The sequence below is a fragment of the Argopecten irradians genome, chromosome 14 (assembly GCF_041381155.1).
Source record: "Argopecten irradians isolate NY chromosome 14, Ai_NY, whole genome shotgun sequence".
Lineage (NCBI taxonomy): Eukaryota > Metazoa > Mollusca > Bivalvia > Pectinida > Pectinidae > Argopecten > Argopecten irradians.
Genome location: NC_091147.1, coordinates 16,484,395 through 16,506,938, shown reverse-complemented (window position 1 = coordinate 16,506,938; position 22,544 = coordinate 16,484,395). Strand labels below are relative to the sequence as shown.

At 33.2% G+C, this 22,544-nt stretch overlaps 1 protein-coding gene across 2 annotated transcripts; it reads left to right on the top strand.

The window, feature by feature from the left end:
• The first annotated feature begins 1,119 nt into the window (after positions 1 to 1,119).
• On the top strand, positions 1,120 to 18,347 carry LOC138306872 (protein O-mannosyl-transferase TMTC4-like). 2 transcript variants are annotated; one of them, XM_069247381.1, is made up of 15 exons: positions 1,120 to 1,191; positions 3,399 to 3,773; positions 4,914 to 5,133; positions 5,691 to 5,781; positions 6,904 to 7,025; positions 7,511 to 7,645; positions 8,264 to 8,422; positions 9,344 to 9,546; positions 10,248 to 10,422; positions 10,781 to 10,909; positions 11,262 to 11,341; positions 11,651 to 11,758; positions 11,974 to 12,115; positions 12,449 to 12,563; positions 13,660 to 18,347. In XM_069247381.1, exons 2-15 carry the CDS (start codon positions 3,424 to 3,426, stop codon positions 13,980 to 13,982), a joined length of 2,352 nt encoding a protein of 783 aa, XP_069103482.1. In that variant the 5' UTR covers positions 1,120 to 1,191; positions 3,399 to 3,423; the 3' UTR covers positions 13,983 to 18,347. The 2 variants fall into 2 exon arrangements, with proteins under 2 accessions (XP_069103482.1, XP_069103481.1); XM_069247380.1 differs by having other exon boundaries at positions 6,901 to 7,025.
• Positions 18,348 to 22,544: the final 4,197 nt, after the last annotated feature.

The following is a 22,544-nucleotide window of genomic DNA, read 5'->3' as shown; positions in this document are numbered from 1 at the left end:
GCCTTCATATGAATTTGACTTTGAGCTATGATTTTATGTTGAAAACCACATGCTATGTACAATATGTTCAGTAGGCCTAACAGTGTATGTGTTGGACAGTTGAAGGCATGAGGTTGGTTATATAAGTCCTACATTCTTTCGTAAATATCTTTATATTAACAAATTTCAGGTTAACTGTTATAGTGCTAGGCTACAGAGTTAGGAGATATCTAAGCTTAGGCCTACTGTAAAACAAGTGAATGAATGTCGATTGATACCGTCTACTCTAGGCTATCTACTCACCCTCGAGTTCCGATCACTTACGATTTCTACATGTATATCCCTGGATTATCTCGTACGGTACACTGTGGTTGATAGATCGAGTGGCTTTGAAGTTGGGCGTCACTCTTTCTGTATTCAAGGAAAACTTTTGTTGGCTTGTGATCTTGCTTCAGAGTTGTTGTTTTTTTTCTGAGCTACCTTCAGTTTTACTATGAGATAGTCTAGGGGTGTAGATCATGAGTGATCGGAACCCCTGGAATTTCGAGGATACTGTACTAGCTTGGCCCACTACGTACTGGTAGACCTCACTTCTTTTGACTAGACTTGTCAACTTAAAAGGCCAAAAAATAATATGTCTGTTTAGGATTACATTTTTTTTCTTTCACTCTAAAATAATGGCCGGGACCGGAGTCTGAGATCGAATTCCTGACTTTTAATTTTGTTTTTAAAGTGGGAAAAAATTAGGGTCGGGGTTAAAAAGTGGGAAAAAATTAGGGTCGGTCGCGATCGGGTAACCCTAAACAGGCATTTTTTTGCCTAAGTACATGTATTCAACAAAGAATTTAAATTATCCAAAATTCGAAATATCAGTTTTTATCATTGTCGAAGACCGTAACACTTACGCTCGTAATTAACAGTGTACTGTAGTGTGATTACTCGTACACGTGTGACAGTATTTTTCGATCGCGAGTTGTCTCCCTTGAACTTAATTTAATATATATAAAGTTTATCATGTTTGATTATATTTTATAAATATATATGCTATATGTATATGAAAAATATGTTTTATTTTAAAACCATTAAAATACAGCAAAATAATTCACCAAACTATCCTATTTGGATTTTATTTTCAATGCTGTGATTTGTCATTGATGTAAGCGGCCTCGCCAGGTGATACGGTGCAAAACCAACTAAACAGGTACACGAAAGGTAAACATTGGATTGTACTTTTAGAAGTTTGTGTTCATTTATTCAGGATTGCTTTGGAAACCATGACATAGATATATGGGCTTAAATTGCTCATAAAAGCTATTTATTTTCGTTGTTTATTCTGTTTAACTCTAGCAATGGTTTGTTTACACGCTTGGCTGCACGACAAAAAGTCAGTCGAACCAGTTTTCGAAAGCTAAATGAATCCTCAAAAAAAAGGTTTTTGGATAATTTGTATTAATTTAAACAATGTTTGTGAGTTAATTGTAACGATTCAGATGCACGAGTAATCACATTGTGAGCACTTTTTAACTTGGTCATTTATTGATCAGATACCAGGACGAGGTACACGTACGTAGTGTACCACAGGGGCCCGTAAAATTCTACTGTTTGTATTATAGTATATATTTTCAGTTACTGGATACGTGATATCCCAATATAACCCTTACTCTTATATTGGGATATAACGTACCCAGTGACTGAAAATATATATTATAATATAAACAGTAGTTACAGGCCCCTGTGAGTGTAATGCTTTCTGTTAAAGTTTCATATGCAACTTTAAGGTTATAATTATTACTTATATGTGTACATATATGTTTAAAAGCAATATTACATGTACGCATAATAAAGTATCTTTTAAATTTAGAAATATTTTATTGATAAAACTAAACAATGTCAACAATTAGTGGTCAGTTACAGGACATCCTTTAAATATTATCTACAATTCTACATGTATTTTGATTGATTTCGAGATTACCAAAATGATAATGGATTGTACAGTATAAAGAAAGATTTTGTAATTACCGTCTATTGAAAATTTATAGGTCCCATCTTTCAGTGATGCGTACATACTTCCATATATAATTGCAAACTGAATATTTAATACATTCATGTACATTAATTCTATTTACTTATATATATGATATATATACTTGATAACAATTTATGTAAAATCTCGAGCATAATTAAACCATTCAATCATTATCATCAGGGTCAAAACACTTATGCTAGAGCTGTACCCATGCTGTTTTGGTACACATATATATACATTATATTGTTTTTACATTGCCACTGCACAGTACTTGGTCCTATATGTTGCTACTAAGCCCATGAGGATAATTTCCAGTATTTACATTGGTAGTTAATTAGGCTCTGGTGTACAAATACCACAATCAGAGTTCAAAAGGTCGAGAAAAGACTGGGTTTTACATCAGTACGAGAATTCACTAAAGAATTTGACATATCATATTTTTTTTCTTTTTATAGCAGGAATGTATTTTTTCCAGTTCGCATTACTTTTTAACATCTTATGTGTTGTTTTTTTTTTGCTTCATGGAATTCTTTCCTTTTTACGACACATTCGTGGGTAAACCATGGTTGGTATATTTTATTAGTTTTACTCAACTTTTTCTTTATAACCTTTTTGGTCCCAAAAACCTTTGTTGAGGTTTTCATAAACATAGTACTTATATCATTCACATCGTTGTTTATATCCTGTTCAGATATATCATCTTCAGAGACTTTCATGATGAGTATTTACGTCCTTGGTACGGATGTCGGCGGCAATCGGAACACCTCGGCCACTTCTTCGAACATAGGAAAATGACGAGGTGTTCCGATTGATGTCGGCGGTAAATATTCCACCAAGAAAAACGTGTACCTAGTTGTATGTAGTTGTTCGCTTATGAATAAAAGACGGATCTATTGTTATTATATTGTTTACAAATGAGTTTTTACAAAGCTCACTGTCCTTTATGATCAAAAGCTGCAGGTTGAACCGGTAGTAGTTCCGAATAATCACCGATACAAAGGCTCTCTGGTTTTACCAAGTTCTTGGTTTTACTTGTTAGACTCGTATAAATGTCAATATAAGCATTGGTTGTCATATTTTTGACATGCATTAGTGTGTAACATACATTGGGTGTTCTAGCATATCCTATCATGGTGTGCTAATATGCACCATATTGGCTATGCTAAAACACCCAATGTATGTTACACACCAATGCATGTCAAAAATATGACAACCAGTGCTTATAAGTATAACTTTGAAACCCTATAGCAATAGCTGTGACATATTGTAGGTATTTGTATTATCTTAAAAGTGAAGCTATATGTCATTTAAATTTATGCATTAGTTAAATTTTATTTTATGCCTTATAGTTAAGACTTGTTGGTAAATTAAATGTAATACAATTCACTTTCAGGATGACTTACAGATAACAAAGTACTATGTACAACAGGGTACACCAAAATGGGTCATCACCACACCTTAAGGGTGCCAACGGTCATGCCCATAGCCAGGATGTAGAATCCCACAGGAGCTGGGACGACGTCCTTCCCGTCCCCAAACTAAGTGTCACCTCCGCCTCTGTGGTTGTATTCATTCTAGCTGGGATCTGCTTCGTAAACAGCTACGATGGCGACTTTGTTTTCGATGACAGTGAGGCCATCCTTAACAACAAAGATTTACAAACAGATGTGCCTGTCACAGACCTGTTTTTCCATGACTTTTGGGGGAAGAAGCTTACTTCCAAAACCAGTCACAAGTCTTACAGACCTCTTACTGTTCTTACATACAGGTACCGTATTCAACCCAATAAGTGCCCAGGGCACTTAAAGAATTGAAGCAAATAAGAGGGTGCTTAATAGAAACAAATTTGGACTCCCCTTTCATAAAATTATTCTACAGAGTAATTTAGTCATAAATCATTTTGCTAAAGATATCAGCAAGGAAACGATTAAAGGAGAGTTTTAATATTTTCAGTCTGCATATAATTTGAAGTAAGTGAAATTGAAGCCTAAAAAGCGGGGCGCTTATTTGGTCAAATACGGTATGTTGATTATACAGAAGATCAATTTATAATTTTCATTATCCATATGTTCTATATTCAACCTAATAAGCGCCCCTGTTATTTAGCTATCTGAACTATGTTGCTCCTCCCCCTTTTCAAAGCTACATGATCTTTGCTTTACCTTACTTAATTTATAATCAAATCTATTAATAATGATTTAAAGTTCTTTTTTTTTCTTTTTCTTTTTTCAAATGGATTTTTTATTCAGTTTTGTTTACATCCTATAAACACTTATTGGGTCAAATAAAATGTCATTTTTACATGCATTTTCTGAGTGAAGGATATACTTGAATATTGCTGTTTCTTACAAAAAGAAAGGCTGCATTGACATTGCTCATTTCTTGTTGGAAGTCATTTGTAAAATGTTGAAATATTAGTGATAAAGAATTGCAATCTAATTTAATATGAATTTAAATGTAATTTTATTATAAATTTTTAGGTCACCTGAGAGAGTTTAGAAAAAGTTGAGCCATGCATGCTTATATATGTATAATTTACTTATTTTGCAGTTATATGTGTAAGATTAATCAATATACATGTACAAATATATAGATAAATATAAATTTTGTTATATTGTAACTCATGTAACCTTATGCATCCATTCTATCATAGATCACTTTGTGAACTATACCCGTTTGTACGTATATACATTGTACTGACAAAACTTTCGTTCTCTGGAACAACTAATGGAAACTTGCATTGTTTTTGTGATTTTTCTATATACCACAAATAACAATAATAAAAAACAATGAAATTATCTTTTATTCATAGACAATCATAAAATAATTGAAAATTTACATATCACAAAATTGTCTAAACAGAAAATGATTTTATGCTATACAGTAAGAGAAAGTGTTTTTGTTTCAGATGGAGCCACAGTTTAGCAGGAGGACTATTTCCTCAGGGATTCCACATCGTGAACATCCTCCTGCACAGTGTCGTATCAGTGCTTATGCTATCAGTATTTTCTACATTATTTTCTAAGTGTACAGTTTCCAAGGAGACCGGGACATTAGCATTCAGTTCTCCTCGGGCCTCATTGTTGTGTGCAATATTATTTGCCGTCCATCCAATACACACAGAGTCTGTACGTATGATTTTGCATATCAATAACATTTACTGGATCATTATTCTTCTAGGGTTTAAGCTCTTTGTTATGAGATTATTTTGTGACATTACCTTAATTGGGAAGGGGGATAACTTATCTTCTTCAACAATTATATTTTAAAACCGTAAATCAATTTAGAAAAGACATTTGTCACAAGTTATTTCCCTTTTCAATGTGTAGAAATACTTTTACATTAGGGATGCAATTATGTGTATATATGTTAAAGCAAAATGAGGTGATGGGGACAAAGATATATATGATGTTTAACCACATTTTATAAGTAGGACATATTGAATTAAAATTTGTCTTATGAATTGAGTTGCACATGTATCTCAGTGAAACTTACTAAGTACATCATTTAAACAAATCATTGGGGGACATGGTAAAGTTTATATCCTGACCAAGTTTTGTTACAAAATATTTCAAATTTGATAGGGTCTTCAAATTCACATTGAGATCAAATTAAAGACTACTAAAATGTATATTGATATGAATGAAAAGGATTATAATAAATGTGCAGATTGATTTTGTTTCAGGTTGCTGGTGTTGTTGGACGGGCTGACCTCTTATGTGCCTTACTATTCATTCTGTCTTTCAAGTTTTATGTGAAGGCATGCTGCTCCCAAGGTTAGTTCTAAGTGTTTGTTGTTGTAATTTTCTTGTGTAATTACATCAGAGAGATGATCTCTGTGGTGATAGATCAGAATGTTCTTATATATCTGGAAATGCCAGAGATGGTAACGATAAATCGAGTAGAATTCTATGGTCTTAGTGTGACACAAAGAAGACTTGAAGGAAAATTTCAGTAAGGGAGATAATCTCCTGCATGCCATCCAAATGTATTTAGGTATAGGAGATAATCTCCTACATGCCACAAAGTGAACTTAGATAAGGGAGTCTGAGATTATCACCTACATGCCACCCAAAGGTATTCAAGTAAGGGAGATAATCTCCTACATGCCACCCAAATGTATTCAAGTAAGGGAGATAATCTTCTTCATGCCACCCAAAGGTATTCAAGTAAGGGATATAATCTCCTACATGCCACCCAAAGTTATTCAAGTAAGGGAGATAATCTCCTACATGCCACTCAAAGGTATTCAAATCAGGGAGATAATCTCCTACATGCCACCCAAAGGTATTCAAGTAAGGGAGATAATCTCCTACATGCCACCCAAAGGTATTCAAATCAGGGAGATAATCTTCTATATGCCACTCAAAGGACAAGTGCATGCTTTTGATAATGATATGCGATTTATGTGTTGACAAATTATTTTCATTTATTTATTGCATATAAACAAGTTGTGTTCAGTATATATATTGCCTAACCTCATAATATATCCCATAGCCCATCCATGATATCTCTTTGGCCAAAGCTTTCTATTTGTTGCCTATCAATATGTATGATAGTAGGTTGAATGCTGATGCATGCTTTACTAACTATAATAGCACGGTATATTATATAGTATACATTTTGTGTCAACAAATTGTGTTTATATGCTTTCTTAACCCATTTTCCTGACTCAAGGTTTGAATTGCCTGCCTTGCTCAAGGCTTAAATTGACTATAACTAGTCACTCTGACGTTTTACAGAGCATGCCAACAATGTGTTCTTTCCCAGTTCTTGCTTTGTTTGAAATGTAACCTTAATTTTAAATCTTACAATACCTTAAGAGAATGACAGCAATGGGGTTTTTCCCAATCCTTGCTTTGTTTGGAATGTGACCCTAGTTTAACATTTTACAGCAGCTGCGGAGAATGGCGACAGTGTCCTGTACCGCCCAACCTCTTTCTCCCTCCCTACTATGCTCTGCAGCCTTGCTCTGTGTGGCATGTCAGTTCTGTGTAAGGAGACCGGTATCACAGTCATTGTAAGTAATGCTTTCATCCTCTATCAAGCAAAGTGTAAAAGATGTAGGAAGTCTTAATGAATATTGAGATAATTTGCTCCGAAAGTGTTTTATGTGTTTCCATAAATATATAATACTTATACAAGTCTAAATGGAAGACAATAAAGAAGAGTTGATATTTACTCTTAATACAAGACAATCTTAAGTAAGCTATTAGTTTCTTAGGTTTTTTTTCTACAAACTTATGATAACTAGGCAAAATAGGGCATTATCCTTGCAAACCCATTGAAATATGGGTTATAATACTTTGCTGCTTTTTACATACCGAAAATAGGAAATTAATAAAGCTGGTGTCGACCCAAACAAATTTTCACCCTTATTATGCACTAACACAATAATATTTTAAGGTACAACAGTTACTAGAACATGAACAGCACTAAAATATGATTGATGTAAAACAATTTCATTGATTTAAAACCAACTAAATTGAATTTCCTTTATTACAGGGCATCTGTAGTGCCTTTGACATAATCATGATATGTAGAGTGGACCTCTTGGCAGCTGTTGGACTGAAGAAGGTTCCAAAAACACTGGACAATGGTCACTCTAATGGCAGTAATTCAGCAAGTGGACATAGACAGGTGACCTTATGAGTTATAGTGTCCATAGCGTTTGATTGCCCTTAACACATATACAGGAATTAAAAAAACCCATATTGCTTTGATCTAAATTATACAGTGTAACCTGTCCATACCGGAACAATAATATGGAACCTTGATATTACGGCTTATATAATTGTATGATATTTACCTTCTTAATTATTGTTATTATAACCTTCAGAATATGGAGACCTTCTTAACGTTCTAGCCAAATAGGAGATTCAGTTCAGCCAAGTTATACATATATATAACGCAGATAGTGAGACTTATCTTAAAACAATACCATGGGTTATGTGCTTGAGCTCTGTAAAATCAGTTCATTTCACTAAATATGTGGCATCACATGATCATCCTCTGGATCACAGCAAATCGTAGCCAAATTTTGTCTTTGGTAAATTGAATGTTTTGCTAATTCATTTCTTAGAATTGTTAGGTATATTATGAAGAATATCTTCGTGTATGTACCTGTAAAATCATTGAACTTAGAAAATAAAAGATGCTAAATCCTGACCTGCTACACTATTGTAACAGGCACTGATTTTGCTGACCACTCTCTTTGATGACAATTTCTCTGATATCTAAAATGATTATATTTAACAGGAAACTGCCTGGGTTAACTCCCTTGTCAAACGTCAGTTGGTGCTGCTGGTGGGTGGACTGAGCATCCTTGTAACACGGTGGAGAATAATGGGCTCCACTACTCCTACATTCCAGGTGTTTGACAATCCACACTCTTTTGTTAATGGAACACTTACAAGGGTAAGTATAACAAAAAGTAATAGCATGTGTTAAATTAACCTTTGTTAAATTTACCTTTTTTAGCTCGCCTATTTGAAGAATAGGGGGAGCTAATGTTGTCACCCCGGCGTCGGGGTCGGCTTCAGCGTTGGCGTCCCATTTCACGTTAAAGTTTTTGAGCAAGTTTCTGTTTTGTCAATTGTTTAAGCTTAAGTCATCATAAATGTTTATGATTTTATTTTCCTAATGTGTATGGATGCTGAACGTGATAATACAACCAATTTGGGGCCCTTTAGGGGGTTTTTGAGTCTGTTAATTTGTCATATTTCCATGTTAAAGTTTTTGAGCAAGTTTCTATTTTGTCAATTGTTTAAGCATAAGTCATCATAAATGTTTATGATTTTATTTTCCTAATGTGTAAGGATGCTGAACGTGATAATACAACCAATTTGGGGCCCTTTAGGGTTTTTTTGAGTCTGTTAATTTGTCATATTTCCATGTTTAAATATTAAATACTTGAACATCAACTTCTTCTGAATAGGCGAGCTTTGCTGATCTCCAACAGCTCTTGTCTTGTAGTCAAGTCTAGAGTGTCTGACATTCTACCATTAGCTTTCCACCTCTTGGTGTCCGACGTTCTACCACTGGGTTATAACTCTCCACTTCATGGGTCATAAGTTCAGAAACATACCGTATAGCGACTTAATTTTGTGGATGGTTTATTTCACTGAAAATTGCAAATTCTGAACATCAGCGAAAAATTCAGGAATTCATTAATGTACCTAAGAGAAATCGCTCATAGAATAAAAGGAATTGCTAACCACGAAATTTATAACCTCAGCAAATATAATCCGTAGAATAAACCGTAAAATATTGACACCACAAATTAAAAGCACTCTACAATACACAGAATATATATTATACAATTATATTTCTTTACAGGTGCTCAACTACAACTACCTGTATTCCATCAACAGTTACCTATTGGTGAATCCCTGGTGGCTTTGTTTTGATTGGTCGATGGGCTGTATACCTGTTATTCAGTCTCTCGCTGACCCCCGTGTCCTAGCTGTTATTGTGTTCTGGCTGGTACTAGGAGGTCTCTTGTTCACAGCTTTAAACGGTGCCATGGATCACGAAAAACGGTATTTATTATCATTTTGGAATTAAAGAAACGTTGTGCTCTTACCACATTTATAAAAATTTCACTCATTAAATATAAGCTGAGTCTTGCCCTAATAATGTATATTGTACATTGTAACCGTCTGTCATGGCGTCTAGCCCTGATGATGTATATTGTACATTGTAGTGGTCTATTGATGGGTCTAGCCCTGATAATGTGTATTGTTCGTTGTAGCTGTTTGTTGATGGATCTCGCCCTGATAATGTATATTGTTCATTGCAGCTGTCTGTTGACAGGTCTAGTCCCGATAATGTATATTGTTCATTGCAGCTGTCTGTCAATGGATCTAGCCCTGATAATGTGTGTTGTTCATTGTAGCTGTCTGTTGACAGGTCTAGCCCCAATAATGTATATTGTTCATTGCAGCTGTCTGTTGACAGGTCTAGCCCCGATAATGTATATTGTTCATTGCAGCTGTCTGTTAATGGATCTAGCCCTGATAATGTATATTGTTCATTGTAGCTGTCTATTGATGGTTTTTACCCTGATAATGTAAATTGTATATACATGTACATATAACTGTCTGTCAATGAATCTGGCCCTGATCATGTATATTGTTCATTGTAGCTGTCCATCGATGGGTCTAGCCCTGATAATATATACTGTTCATTGTAGCTGTCTGTCAATGGGTCTAGCCCTGATAATGTATATTGTACATTGTAGCTGTCTGTCGATGGGTCTAGCCCTGATTGTGGTGCCGTTCCTACCTGCCACCAATCTATTGTTCCGTGTTGGGTTTGTGATAGCTGAGCGTGTACTATACCTGTCCACGGCGGGCTACTGTGTTGTTATAGTACTGGGTATCCAAAGACTTGCCTCAACTGGCACGTTTCCTCAGGTAAGACAACAGTTCATATCTAACGATAGATTTAAAGTTTAATTTTTCAAACATATGCCAAAAATACAAATATTATTTACTGATGTTCCATTATGTCACATTATTTTTTTTTTCATATTTGTACTGCTTTTATTTTACTATTGCATAAACAAACAATTTATGATGTTGTAAACATTAATTTTGATGCATCATCATATTATCCAGTAAAGAAAATAGAGATAATTAGGGGTTTTTTAAGAAGAAAGAAAATCATGAATCATGAAATGTAATTCCAGTGATCAAAATTGCATGCAGCAGCAGATTTGTATTTTGTTTTCCTCTACCGTAAATAAACACAAAGATGTACTTTATTTGACAGGTTGTGAAATATATATTAGTTTTCCTGGTAGCCATTTTCACGGTTCGTTGCATACACCGAAGCTACAAATGGAGGAAGGAGATGTCCTTATTTGTTGCTGGGGTCAATGTTTGTCCACTTAATGCAAAGGTATGTAAAGATAATGCTAATTTCCTTAAATTTTTCTCTTAAAAATAAATACACTAACAGTTTTCTAGACAGTTTTAATGAAAAAAGTCTCGTACTTGTGAAAATTTACTACTCCAAGGAAGATTTCGGAGGACTGTAAACCGACTTAATTTCGTGTTCGGATAAATTTAAAATTGCTTTACAGTAGAATCGTATGAGCAATAAATGCAATAAATGCGAAATTAACTGGCTATAAAAAAAGAATTGGCCATGAATACGCTAAATTAAGGCACTACGAAAAGCACTTTATTTTTATATTTTTACAATTAAGGATATTATGTTATTGACATCTTTGTTTGTTGATACATGTCAGGTACACTATAATATAGCCAAGCTGAATGGTGACCAGGGAAATGTGGAATATGCAATTGAGAAATACAGAGACGCCATTAGGTAGGAAGATCTCACAATTCTGTTATATACAATCAATTAAGAAAAATGGAACTGTTAAATAGAGTTTTTACCTTGCCTTTGGAAGAAATGGATCTAGCCGATCTTTGAAGAAAAATAATAATAACATTTTACCTGGGTTTCACAAATTGATACCTGGAGCTATATATCTTGCACCATGTGAAAGATTTTGGCCGATAAACACAAGGCTTGCCAAGTGCAAACCTATCAAAATGTTTCACAAAAGCAAAAGTTATGCCTTTTCATTTCACAACTGAATAATATAAATTATTCTATCAAAATTTCTTTCAGTTTGAACCATGAATATGACCAGGCTATGAATAATTTGGCTAATATTCTAAAAGATCGAGGACAGCTGCATGAAGCTGAAGAGCTCCTCCTTAAGGCTGTCCACATAAGGTATATATGTACTGAGAAAAACATGGGAAATTTTCTTATAATGTTCTTTACAAGAACTTTTCCTATATGAAATTATAAACTACCTTTCATGAAGCTCATGGACATGTTGCCCAACTTTTTTTACTTTATTTCTTCACAAACTACCTTGACTTTACTTTTAATATCAATATATAAAGCATCTCCCCAGGTTCATTTCGAAGTTATCATGTTTTTAGAGATGAGTTTGCAGCAGCATGGATGAATCTTGGCATTGTCCAAGCAAACCTACAGAAGAACGATTTGGCCGAGAAAAGCTACTTTCGAGCCCTGCTGCATCGTAGGAAATATCCTGATTGTTACTACAACCTCGGCAATCTGGTAAGGTATAATTCTCTGGCTGTAACTTGAAAATGATTGCACAACAATAAATTTGAGTACTATCGTTTTCTGTAACATACAACATCAACGGAATGTAATTAAATTAGCAAAAAAGTATTAAAGTGCTGAAAGGTGAAAAGTGCTAAATTATGTATGTTTTACGAAAAAAACACTATATATGCTGTTGCAGATATTTTGTCATATTAATGATTAACTCTACTTGGTGGAAAAAATATACAATTACATTATACATTATTTTTACATTTGATTAGATCAGCTAATATTGTATGAGACTGATCATGTTTTTTGTCATTTTTTGACTGTGTTTCACAGTACCTGGATCAGAAGAGACACAAGGAAGCTATTCAGGCTTGGAGGAATGCTACATTACAGAAACCTGCACACTTTAATGCATGGAATAACATGGTCATACTCCTCGACAACCTAAGTATGTCTCTTAATAACAATATCAAATAATATTTAACATTGCATTAATTTGATATTTATTGCATTAGTCAGAAAATATAGCAATGGTTCGAATTTTGTAAAAAAAAAAAAAAAAAAAAAAAAATTGATTAAAATAAAAACAAATGTGAAAAACATGTACAATAAAAGAATCACTACCTGTGATGATGAAAATCAAAAAAATAATAATAAAAAAAAAACTTTGCATTTGCTACCTTCAGCCCTTTTTCCAGATCATATCTGTACATATTAAAATTCTGACCAATTATTGAAATGGTTGGTCATACAAAAGGAAAAAAAACTATAAATAACTTAATGTTAATTTGAATTTTCAACTTCTTCCTTTACCACTTAACAATAGTGTTAGGACCCCACATCAAACATTTGACCTTAAGGTGTTATGATGACCTGTTGAACTATGACATCTGTATGTTGAAATGACCTGTTGAACTTTGACATTCATATATCGAAATGACCTGTTGAACTTTGGCATTCATATGTTGAAATTACCTGTTGAACTTTGACATTCATATGTTGAAATGACCTGTTGAACTTTGACATTCATATGTTGAAATGACCTGTTGAACTTTGACATCCATATGTTGAAATGACCTGTTTAACTTTGACATCAATATGTTGAAATGACCTGTTGAACTTTGACATTCATGTGTTGAAATGTTCAACTTTGACATCCATATGTTGAAATGACCTGTTTAACTTTGACATCAATATGTTGAAATGACCTGTTGAACTTTGACATCCATATGTTGAAATGACCTGTTTAACTTTGACATCGATATGTTGAAATGACCTGTTAAACTTTGACATCCATATGTTGAAATGACCTGTTGAACTTTGACATCAATATGTTGAAATGATCTGTTGAACTTTGACATGGATTACATATTATAATTATCTGTTGAACTATGTCCTTTATGTGCAATGTCAGCATGTTCACCAGATCAGAGCAGTGTGTTAAGAGATCAAATATGATCACAAAATGTTACAACGACTTGTATAAATATGACCTCCATGTGTTATGTATTGCGACCTATTCAACTTTTACCATTGTATCTCAGACCAAGTGGACCAAGCTGAAGCTGTGGCCAAAGAATCACTGAAGTATATCGGTCAAGATGCACAAATGTACATCAATCTGGCCAATGTAATGGGCAAGGCTGACCGATACAAGGAGAGTGAGCAGTACTTTCTACGAGCGATCAAAATTGACCCTAACTTTGCCAAGGCTCATTCAAATCTTGGTGTACTGTACCACAGATGGGATAAATATGAGTTGGCTGAAAAGTCTTATAAACGAGCCCTTCAGTTAGAACCAAACTCCTTAAACACCCAGGATAATCTTAAGATGTTGTACCGCAAGATGGGGAAGGCAACTCGTTAGGTAGACTCGTATGTTACCAATTGAAAGAAAAGTTAATAGCTTTTATGTGTTTTATAGATGATTTTAGATTTGTTTTAATTTTAAAACCCAGGAATATTTTTGGAATTATTCAGTCTTGATTGATTCCTTAATAATGCATCTCATAACCAGTGAGATGGCAGAAAAATTGCCATAGCAACAAACCTAGCATTATTAATCTTAACATAAGTATGTCACAAAAATATTGTCTTATAATCAGGAAAATGGATTTATTTATTTCTTATTTCCTAAAGAGCCTTGAAAGAAATCAAGGCAGATAACTCACCTGTTATTTTCTGAAAGGTGTAGATACCAAAGTACTACTGTAAAAATGATAAAAATCGAAATTGTAGAATAATCACAGCTAGTAATTAAAAAATAGGTGCCACTATAAAATAACTACGCATTTAGGACCAACAAAAGACTTTAGATTAATATAGAGTGTTTATGTGTTAACAAGGTTTAATTGTATTTTATAGTTAGAATAATCTTTTTTTCCCTTTATCTCTTGTATGAATAATTATTTTTGCATTTAATGTGTTCATCATCAAACTCATTCTCTCCACGATTTGTATATTTTACATTGTCTAAATTATTTCATTCATCCTTACCTTGTTACAATATTAATAGAGCTGAAATATTTAAATGTGTATTTGCTGTTAGAGGTTTGGTGTGTAATATTTACTTTCTACATATCAATTTCATGGTTTTGGATTAGTTATACATTATTGTCTATTGAGTGCTTTCGGCTATCTATTTTTGAAATTTATTTATATATTACGCTTGTCGACATATTGCAAAAGCTTTTGTTTTTCTTCTAATATGCTACTGTGATTTACTGATTGATAACATTGTATTTAAAAACTTCATGGGTCCAAATTGTTTATTGATTTTGTTGAAATTATCTAGAGATAATATTGTATCTGTTTCTTAAATCTTTTTACATAACGATATACATTGGACCCACGATAATCTGGACGCCGATAGTCCGGAAAACTCACAATACGAACGGAAATGTCAAGGAATGGTTTTGACTAATCAAACGAACTAATACAGCAGTCTGGAAAATTCGCAATCTGGACGGTTTTTGTTCAGATTATCATGGGTCCAGTGTACTTCAAAAGGTCATAGGTCATGAATATACATGTACATTGTACGTCCTTGTGAATATTCATTACATCAAATTTGAATGTATCTATATAAGTAAGAAAAATCATGATTGTCTGTGATGTTATAGTCATATATCACCATACTCTAAAATAAAATAAAACCTGTCTGTTTGATTGTACAAATGGTTCATTAAGTAATGATTTGATTTCATTCATCCTCTTAATGATTTACCTGTAGAAAGATTACAGGTGAGATTATTTTACCATCCATTGTCTTTTATTGTTGTTATTGAGAATGTAAAGGCGAAATATTTCGATATTTTATATCATTATGAATGGTTTTAAAAGAATCTCCATGTTTATTTAGTACAAGTGTTGACAGGGTATACTCTAGTTCCCTGAAATATTATTTGAATTTAATGTCCATCTGCCTTGAAAGGGGCTGTCGATATGTAGTGTTACATGTACCTGTGTTTGTCTGATTGCTCTGCATTCTGTTTTAATTTACAGGGATATCTTTCTTTTAATCGTGAAAATGATGTCACAAGCGTACAGGAAATGTGATTTAAGTTTCTCAATGTCTCTAAGGATTGAACTTTGAATACCTGTTAAACCTAAACTTTTGAATGACCTGGTTAATTAAATGAATAATAATAGGGATTAGAATTCAAGATGCTCCACCACCGACAGACCATAAACGATGCTCATCATTTGAACAATAACTGATGTTTGATCGTGTATATATTTGTTTACTTAAAGATGCTCCACCGCCGACAGAGCATAAATGATATTCATCATTTGAACAATAATTGGTGCTAATCGTGTATATATATGTCTAATTAACACAAAAAATAATATAAAATAATTTATTTTGCCTTTGGTGCATGTGCAATCAATACTTCATTCCATATAGGATATAGTGCCACGGAATTTTTTCGGGATGCAATTAATTATTTTTCATATTTTTAACTTGAAGTAAAATTAGAAGCTCAAACTTTTCAATGCTGGTAATGGTGTTAAGTAAGTAACTTTTGTAATTAAAGAAAAAATACCAAATCGCCTGCTCCTGCTTTTGATAGTGAAAAAATACTATTTGTCAGCGGTGGAGCATCTTTATCACAAATAATCATAATTTAATTCTAAAATAATATATTTTGCTTTAAGTGATTAATTATGTGGATTAGAATAAGTCTATGTACATGGATTGGTATAGAAATAATTACAGGTATTTCAAAGGACCAATTAACTTAAGATCAATTAATTAATTATTTTGAATTTTCTTTAGATACACGTTACATTTTTGATGGCTTTTATCACTGAATTTGTATAAAATTCTTCAAAGCATGACTACTATTTTTTCATAACATTAGAAATCAACTGATGGTGCTTAAAGTAACCAGACATTCCTTTAGATTTTAGATCAGATAATATACAAGTGTGTTTTATACATAGATGTAGACAGGTATGAAATGATATCTAATGTTTGTTATAGGTTGTGAATGGAGTATTTCTAATCAGTTTGAAGTTTTTATATAATGCAAGGATTTATAAGTGAGACTCGTATACGTCCTTGTATAATGGAAGTTGTGATGAAAATGTCTGAAGGTATATTTAATTCTATCGTCTATTGTGAAGCTTACATAATATGTTTGTATAAAGTATATGTTTACTATAATGTTAAAAAGTTGAATTTTCATATTATATTTAGAGTGCAAAAAGCGTTAAAGCTTTGTTATAGAGTGTGCCTTCAGTTGTCTTCAAATTGATGCTGTATAGCCAGCTTTTTCCATCGGATGATATTTTCGCGGGATATTGGTGTGATCGCGAAAATTTGATATCGAAATTTTTTAAAAGTGATTGGGTCAAACAGTGACAGCAAGTACACAAAATGTAAAACTGCTACAATTTTTTTTTTCACTTTTAGTAAATCGCGAATATTTGAATACACAAAAATATCTGGCTGTACAGTAAAAGAACAACATGCATAATGTTACAAATAAGATCAGAATATCCGATGGATTCTTTTTCAAAACTAAATAGATGATGTGATTTTTTCTCCTAATGAAATATCTTCCATAAAGCTAGCCATATGAAATCAGTTATTTAATACAATAAACAATACAATTGAGGTTTTAATACCATTTAAAAAGTTTTTAAAGATGTTGGCTTATTTTGTGATCATATTGAAAACAGTATTCGAACGTTTATGAACGTTTTCCTGGGGATGTTTTTCTTTTGAAGTAATTTAGGCTTATTTTGAAATGGGTTAAGTTATCATTTTGAGTTAAAACAAATAAATGAGATTGAAAAAAAAACAAAAATTAAAAACATATTCGTGACCTGATGTATCAAAGGTAAAAACAGCCATTTTTGTTCTCCCTCTACCTGGATACCAGCATACTGTAAAATATTCTCGGATGTTACATAGCTAGCTGTTGTTGTGTCGTGCTTTAGACACATTGTAATCCTGATAGATGGTAAACAAAATGGCAGCCTTTGCTTGGATCCAACATTGGATTATTTTGTAAAGATTTTTGAGGCTTATTACTTTATGAAATTTATAAAAAAAAAAATCAATCTCAGCATGTAACATGTTAGCGTTAACGTTGTTAGCATAAGTATTGAATTTCCTCTGTTGTCTTTTCCGTCCGAATAAACATTTTTATAAAAGGCATTTCTGTAGGCAACTATATTTAGTGAGAAAACATCTATTTTGAAATGAAACCTCTTTTGAAAACGTAAAGTTTGTTTGTAATTGTTGAAATATAGCACACTGATTAATCTCACGTGAAATGGCTTTATACCTGGATTATTGATATATTTGTGAGTGAATGTGTATGGTATAGAAAACAAATCCATGTTTCATGTTTGATACTAAAAACTAATAATCACGTGTTCACTGCTCAAGGACAGTTTGAAACAATCATGATCTGTTCAATTACTAATAGAGGATTATCTGGGCCCAGTTTCACCAACATTCATAAATTTCTAAAGGAATCTCCTTAACTGATTTTTTTTAAATAAAAAAAAATAAAAAAAATAAAAAAAGAAGAAAAAAATAGAAAAATAAGGAATGTTTGTGAAACTAGGCTGTGGATATATGCATTGATTTTGTTGAACACACAGCCATAATTAAGAGTTACGTGCTTCTTTACTTGAAGATGTGTTAAGAAAAAACCATAATAAATGTAAATGAAGTTGATGCTACAGAATAAAAATAAATGTTCATAACACATTATTTTTTGTCTACTTAAAGAAGTTTTCAAAACGGCACCAAATCGTTATTTTAACTATCGTATAAAAAGTTCTATAAACAACAAAAGTTGATATTTTGCTACCTTATACTATAATTAGAGACAACAATTTTAGAAACTCACATGGTACAAGAACTCTTTTTAAAAGTTGAAAGGAGACGTCCACGAAACTGAAAACATCTCTGAAGAAGATCTTTCATGTGGAATTTATATATCTGGCTAAATGATAGAACACTTTGAGGTTGTGGATTGCTTATCAAGGTTTTGTTTTAATAGTGTTATATCACAAACCCATCTCTGAACGATCTCCTATACCATATTCGCCGTGATTAGCTCACAGGGCGCTTGAAAATTAAAACAGGGGGTGGGGGCTGCTTATTAGTAAACCAAAATATGTAAGTTGTGGACGAAAACTGGCGGCCATATTTTAACTCATTCTGTACTCACGACACGTAATCTATTAAAGTAAACATGCATGTGACTTTTAACCTTTGAGATCCATTATTATGTCGTGATTCACATGTAAAAGACTCGCAAGTTCATGTAAATTAGGATACAGTGATGATATCAGAGGCATCACATGTTGTAAAACATCGTTAAATCAATGGTACGGGGCGTTTATAAAACTTCAAATTCTTCTCCAGAAAAGTGGAGCGTCGCTAATGACAGCGAATACGTATACGCTCTGACCTAACCGATTTCTCATCAGAAATGGCGACAGGGCGTTAGTATTAGTACACTTATTAGTACACAAAAATGATAGTCGTCAATTTATTTGAATAATTAAAAAAAACACCTTGATGCGAGTTCGCAGTATGACTAATGTAAACAAATAGCCGTGATATCGATGCGGCTAAACAAAAAGAAAAAAACGATAGAGCTATAAATAACATAATAGACACAGAAAAATCCGATCTAATGTTCAATAAACAAACAGATACATCGAGTCTAAGCCTCATTAGAAAGTAAATATAAGGATTTCCGTTTTAATATTCTATCAGTGTCAATCATGTAAACGCTATCTTAATTACAAAAACCCTATAGTATAATGCATGCCACCTTACTTAAACTCTTTCATCGAGATGTTTGTTCTTTTGCTATATCTGCGTGTATACATTTCTCTTTATAATCCTTCAGGATTTTCTCTTTAAATCGTTTTATATTTGCGTATTTGATTTAACCCCTAGCATGATATATCAAGGATAACAATTATATAATAGAGTTGACGTTGTTTGGTCCTTTGGTGTACATCAAAAGAATCGAACAACGGGAAACTATATGTATCCTTGCTATTTGTAGTCTCTTCAGGCCTGTGATTGGTCGAAGTTTTTATTCTTGAAATGTCTAGTTTTGCTACGATATAGTTCAGCACTGGATATAACGACAGTCATAGTGACCCCAGAGATATCACAGATATGTTAAATGGTAGCTGGATTGGATATTAATTAATCGGCATTTTTGTCTTGGTATTATATGTACAGGTTAATAACAATACCACTAGTATCGGAGAGAGATCCTTTCCGCCTTACCTTTCATTTCTCGGTTCTTTCTTTCGTCGTTGCTATTGGTAAGTGGTTCATGAGCCACGTCTTTGTGTGGCACTAACCGCTCGCACGTCTTTATGTTTATTGATAATTTTCTCTAGAAAAACGGCTTCCTGAAGAGAGAAAAATGCATTTAAAGTATACACAAAGGTATTAAAATACACGAGGTCAAAGGATGATAAGTATCATGACACTCCGTGAAACAAAAATACGAACTTTTTTTAATGAAAGATTCCATGAGATTTTCGAATTGATCCGTCAAACCTTTAATTTCATTGTCAGTTTCGTTATTCATGAAAGAAGACATAAATTTTGTGTGGATTTGTCCCCGTAGTAATTTCATATTTTATATTCGCAAAATGTTGATAATTTTTGATTGTGAATAAAATATTAAAAGCTCCTCTTGATTAGTGAGTTAGAAAATCACGGCACATATAAATTTAAACGATAAACAAATGAACTTTGGAGTGGAGTAGTGTGGGCAGTCCGTCTGATATGTGTTATATGAATAAACCTTCTAAAATAGAAACCATTGAAAAGTATATCTATATTTATACCTACTAGTTTTGGATGTATTTAAATCGATGACTTAGTTACCCAGGGCTATTTACATAAAGAATTTGAGTATCGTAGATTGCAGATTAACGCAGGGCTATTTATATAAAGGATTTGAGTATCATAGATTGCAGAGTAACCCTGGGCTATTTACCATAAAGGATTTGAGTATCATAGATTGCAGATTAACGCAGGGCTATTTACATAAAGGATTTGAGTATCATAGATTGCAGAGTAACCCAGGGCTATTTACATAAAGAATTTGAGTATCGTAGATTGCAGAGTAACCCAGGGCTATTTACATAAAAGATTTGAGTATCACAGATTGCAGAGTAACCCTTGGCTATTTACCACAAGGATTTGAGTATCATAGATTGCAGATTAACGCAGGGCTATTTACCATAAAGGATTTGAGTATCATAGATTGCAGAGTAACCCAGGGCTATTTACCATAAAAAATTTGAGTATCATAGATTGCAGAGTAACCCTGGGCTATTTACCATAAAGGATTTGAGAGATTGCAGAGGAGGAAATAACTTTGTGTATTGAGATGCTGCAACGCTTTTTCTACCTTAAATGGAAACTTTCAGCCATTTAATGACACTTGTGTTTATCTTGGTACAATTTGTCATAGAAACTTCAGGTAAGTATGGCAATTTAATAATAATATTTGGTGATCTAAGTGTCATATAATTATCCTCTGGTTTGACTGTGATATTTAGGATGCCTATAAATCACTTGAACAGAACTAAATTGATCAAAGGTGTGTATGCATCATGTTGACTCATAAATAGTGGCACAGCTTGTATTTTTTATTATGATATGCGAACATACAAATGTACATGTACATAGAGGTCATTGTTTTAAATTATAAGTCAAAAATGGCCAGCCTTCGTTAACGACGGACGGCAGATGTCAGTGCTACGACGCCGTCCCAATAACCTGTTACACAGGCAATATGTTTTCGGTTATATTTCCATTCTACTTTCAGTTTCCCGTTTGATCTATGTTAAACCAGATGGGCAATATCACGCTATGAACTCCAATCTGGTCAAGCGTATGAATATTTAACGTTTCCGCCGCGTCACGGATAGTGTATACAATATATACTTACGCCTATACATAACGGTCAAATAATTAAAAAAGTCATTTTAAAGTTATGTGGTCTATGCAATCTAATAGTATTATCATGTTTACAAAACAGCATGTTTTTAAAAATATCCTCGCATAATTTTCATTTGTTCGCTTGTTTCAAACCGTTTTGTGTTGAACTATATTCAGAAGCTGATGATATGGCTGTTCCGCTTATTAAACTTGGTGACGTCAACACTAGCGCAAGCGGGAAAATTCAAAGGATATACATGTATTGTGTTGGATTTTAATAATCGTAATGGAAATATAAGTAATAAACTGTTACCAGATTGGACATACAGTTGATATGAAGCCCATCCGTCCGAAAGATAAATATTCATGGCGCCCTAACGGGCGCCATTCTATTTATCTTCCTTCGAATGGGCTTCATATCAACTGTATGTCCAATCTGGTAACAGTTTATTGCTTAAATATTTGACCTGATATTGACCTGAAATTCACATGAAATTCACCTGAAATTGAAGTCAATTTTATATGAAGATTTTTTTCATGTAAATTTAAGGTGAAATTGACCTGAAAAAAACTCTATATGAAATTCATGTCAATTTTAGGTCAATTTCATATGAATTTCAGGTCAATTTCAGACCTGAAATGACATTTTTGCTCTTTTCAGGTAAATTTGACCTGAAATTGACCTCAATTTACCTGAAGACATATTGCCTGTGTACCATAACGTTGTAAAACATCCAGCGGTGAAAATGATTAGAGTGACGCGCATCAAGTAAATTTGCAATTTTTAAAGATTATTTTAACATTAACTGATCTTACCCACCTCCATGTCTACTGTTTTGTAAGCGCATTTCAATGACTCACATTTCGTATACGGCTCACTTGGCCGCCATAATACTTCTCGTCGTTAGAAAATCTCGCTTCAAATATGTCAAGTTTACCATATAAAATATGATTTACAACATTTTAGAACGACCAACG

What these genes read in the sequence shown, in the direction of transcription:
- LOC138306872 (XM_069247380.1), top strand. Translation starts at nt 3,424, where the DNA reads ATGTACAACAGGGTACACCAAAATGGGTCATCACCACACCTTAAGGGT. An exon ending in AGACCGGTATCACAGTCATT is followed by an intron (nt 7,026 to 7,510) that starts GTAAGTAATGCT and finishes CCTTTATTACAG; the next exon opens with GGCATCTGTAGTGCCTTTGA. An exon ending in CAACTGGCACGTTTCCTCAG is followed by an intron (nt 10,423 to 10,780) that starts GTAAGACAACAG and finishes TTTATTTGACAG; the next exon opens with GTTGTGAAATATATATTAGT.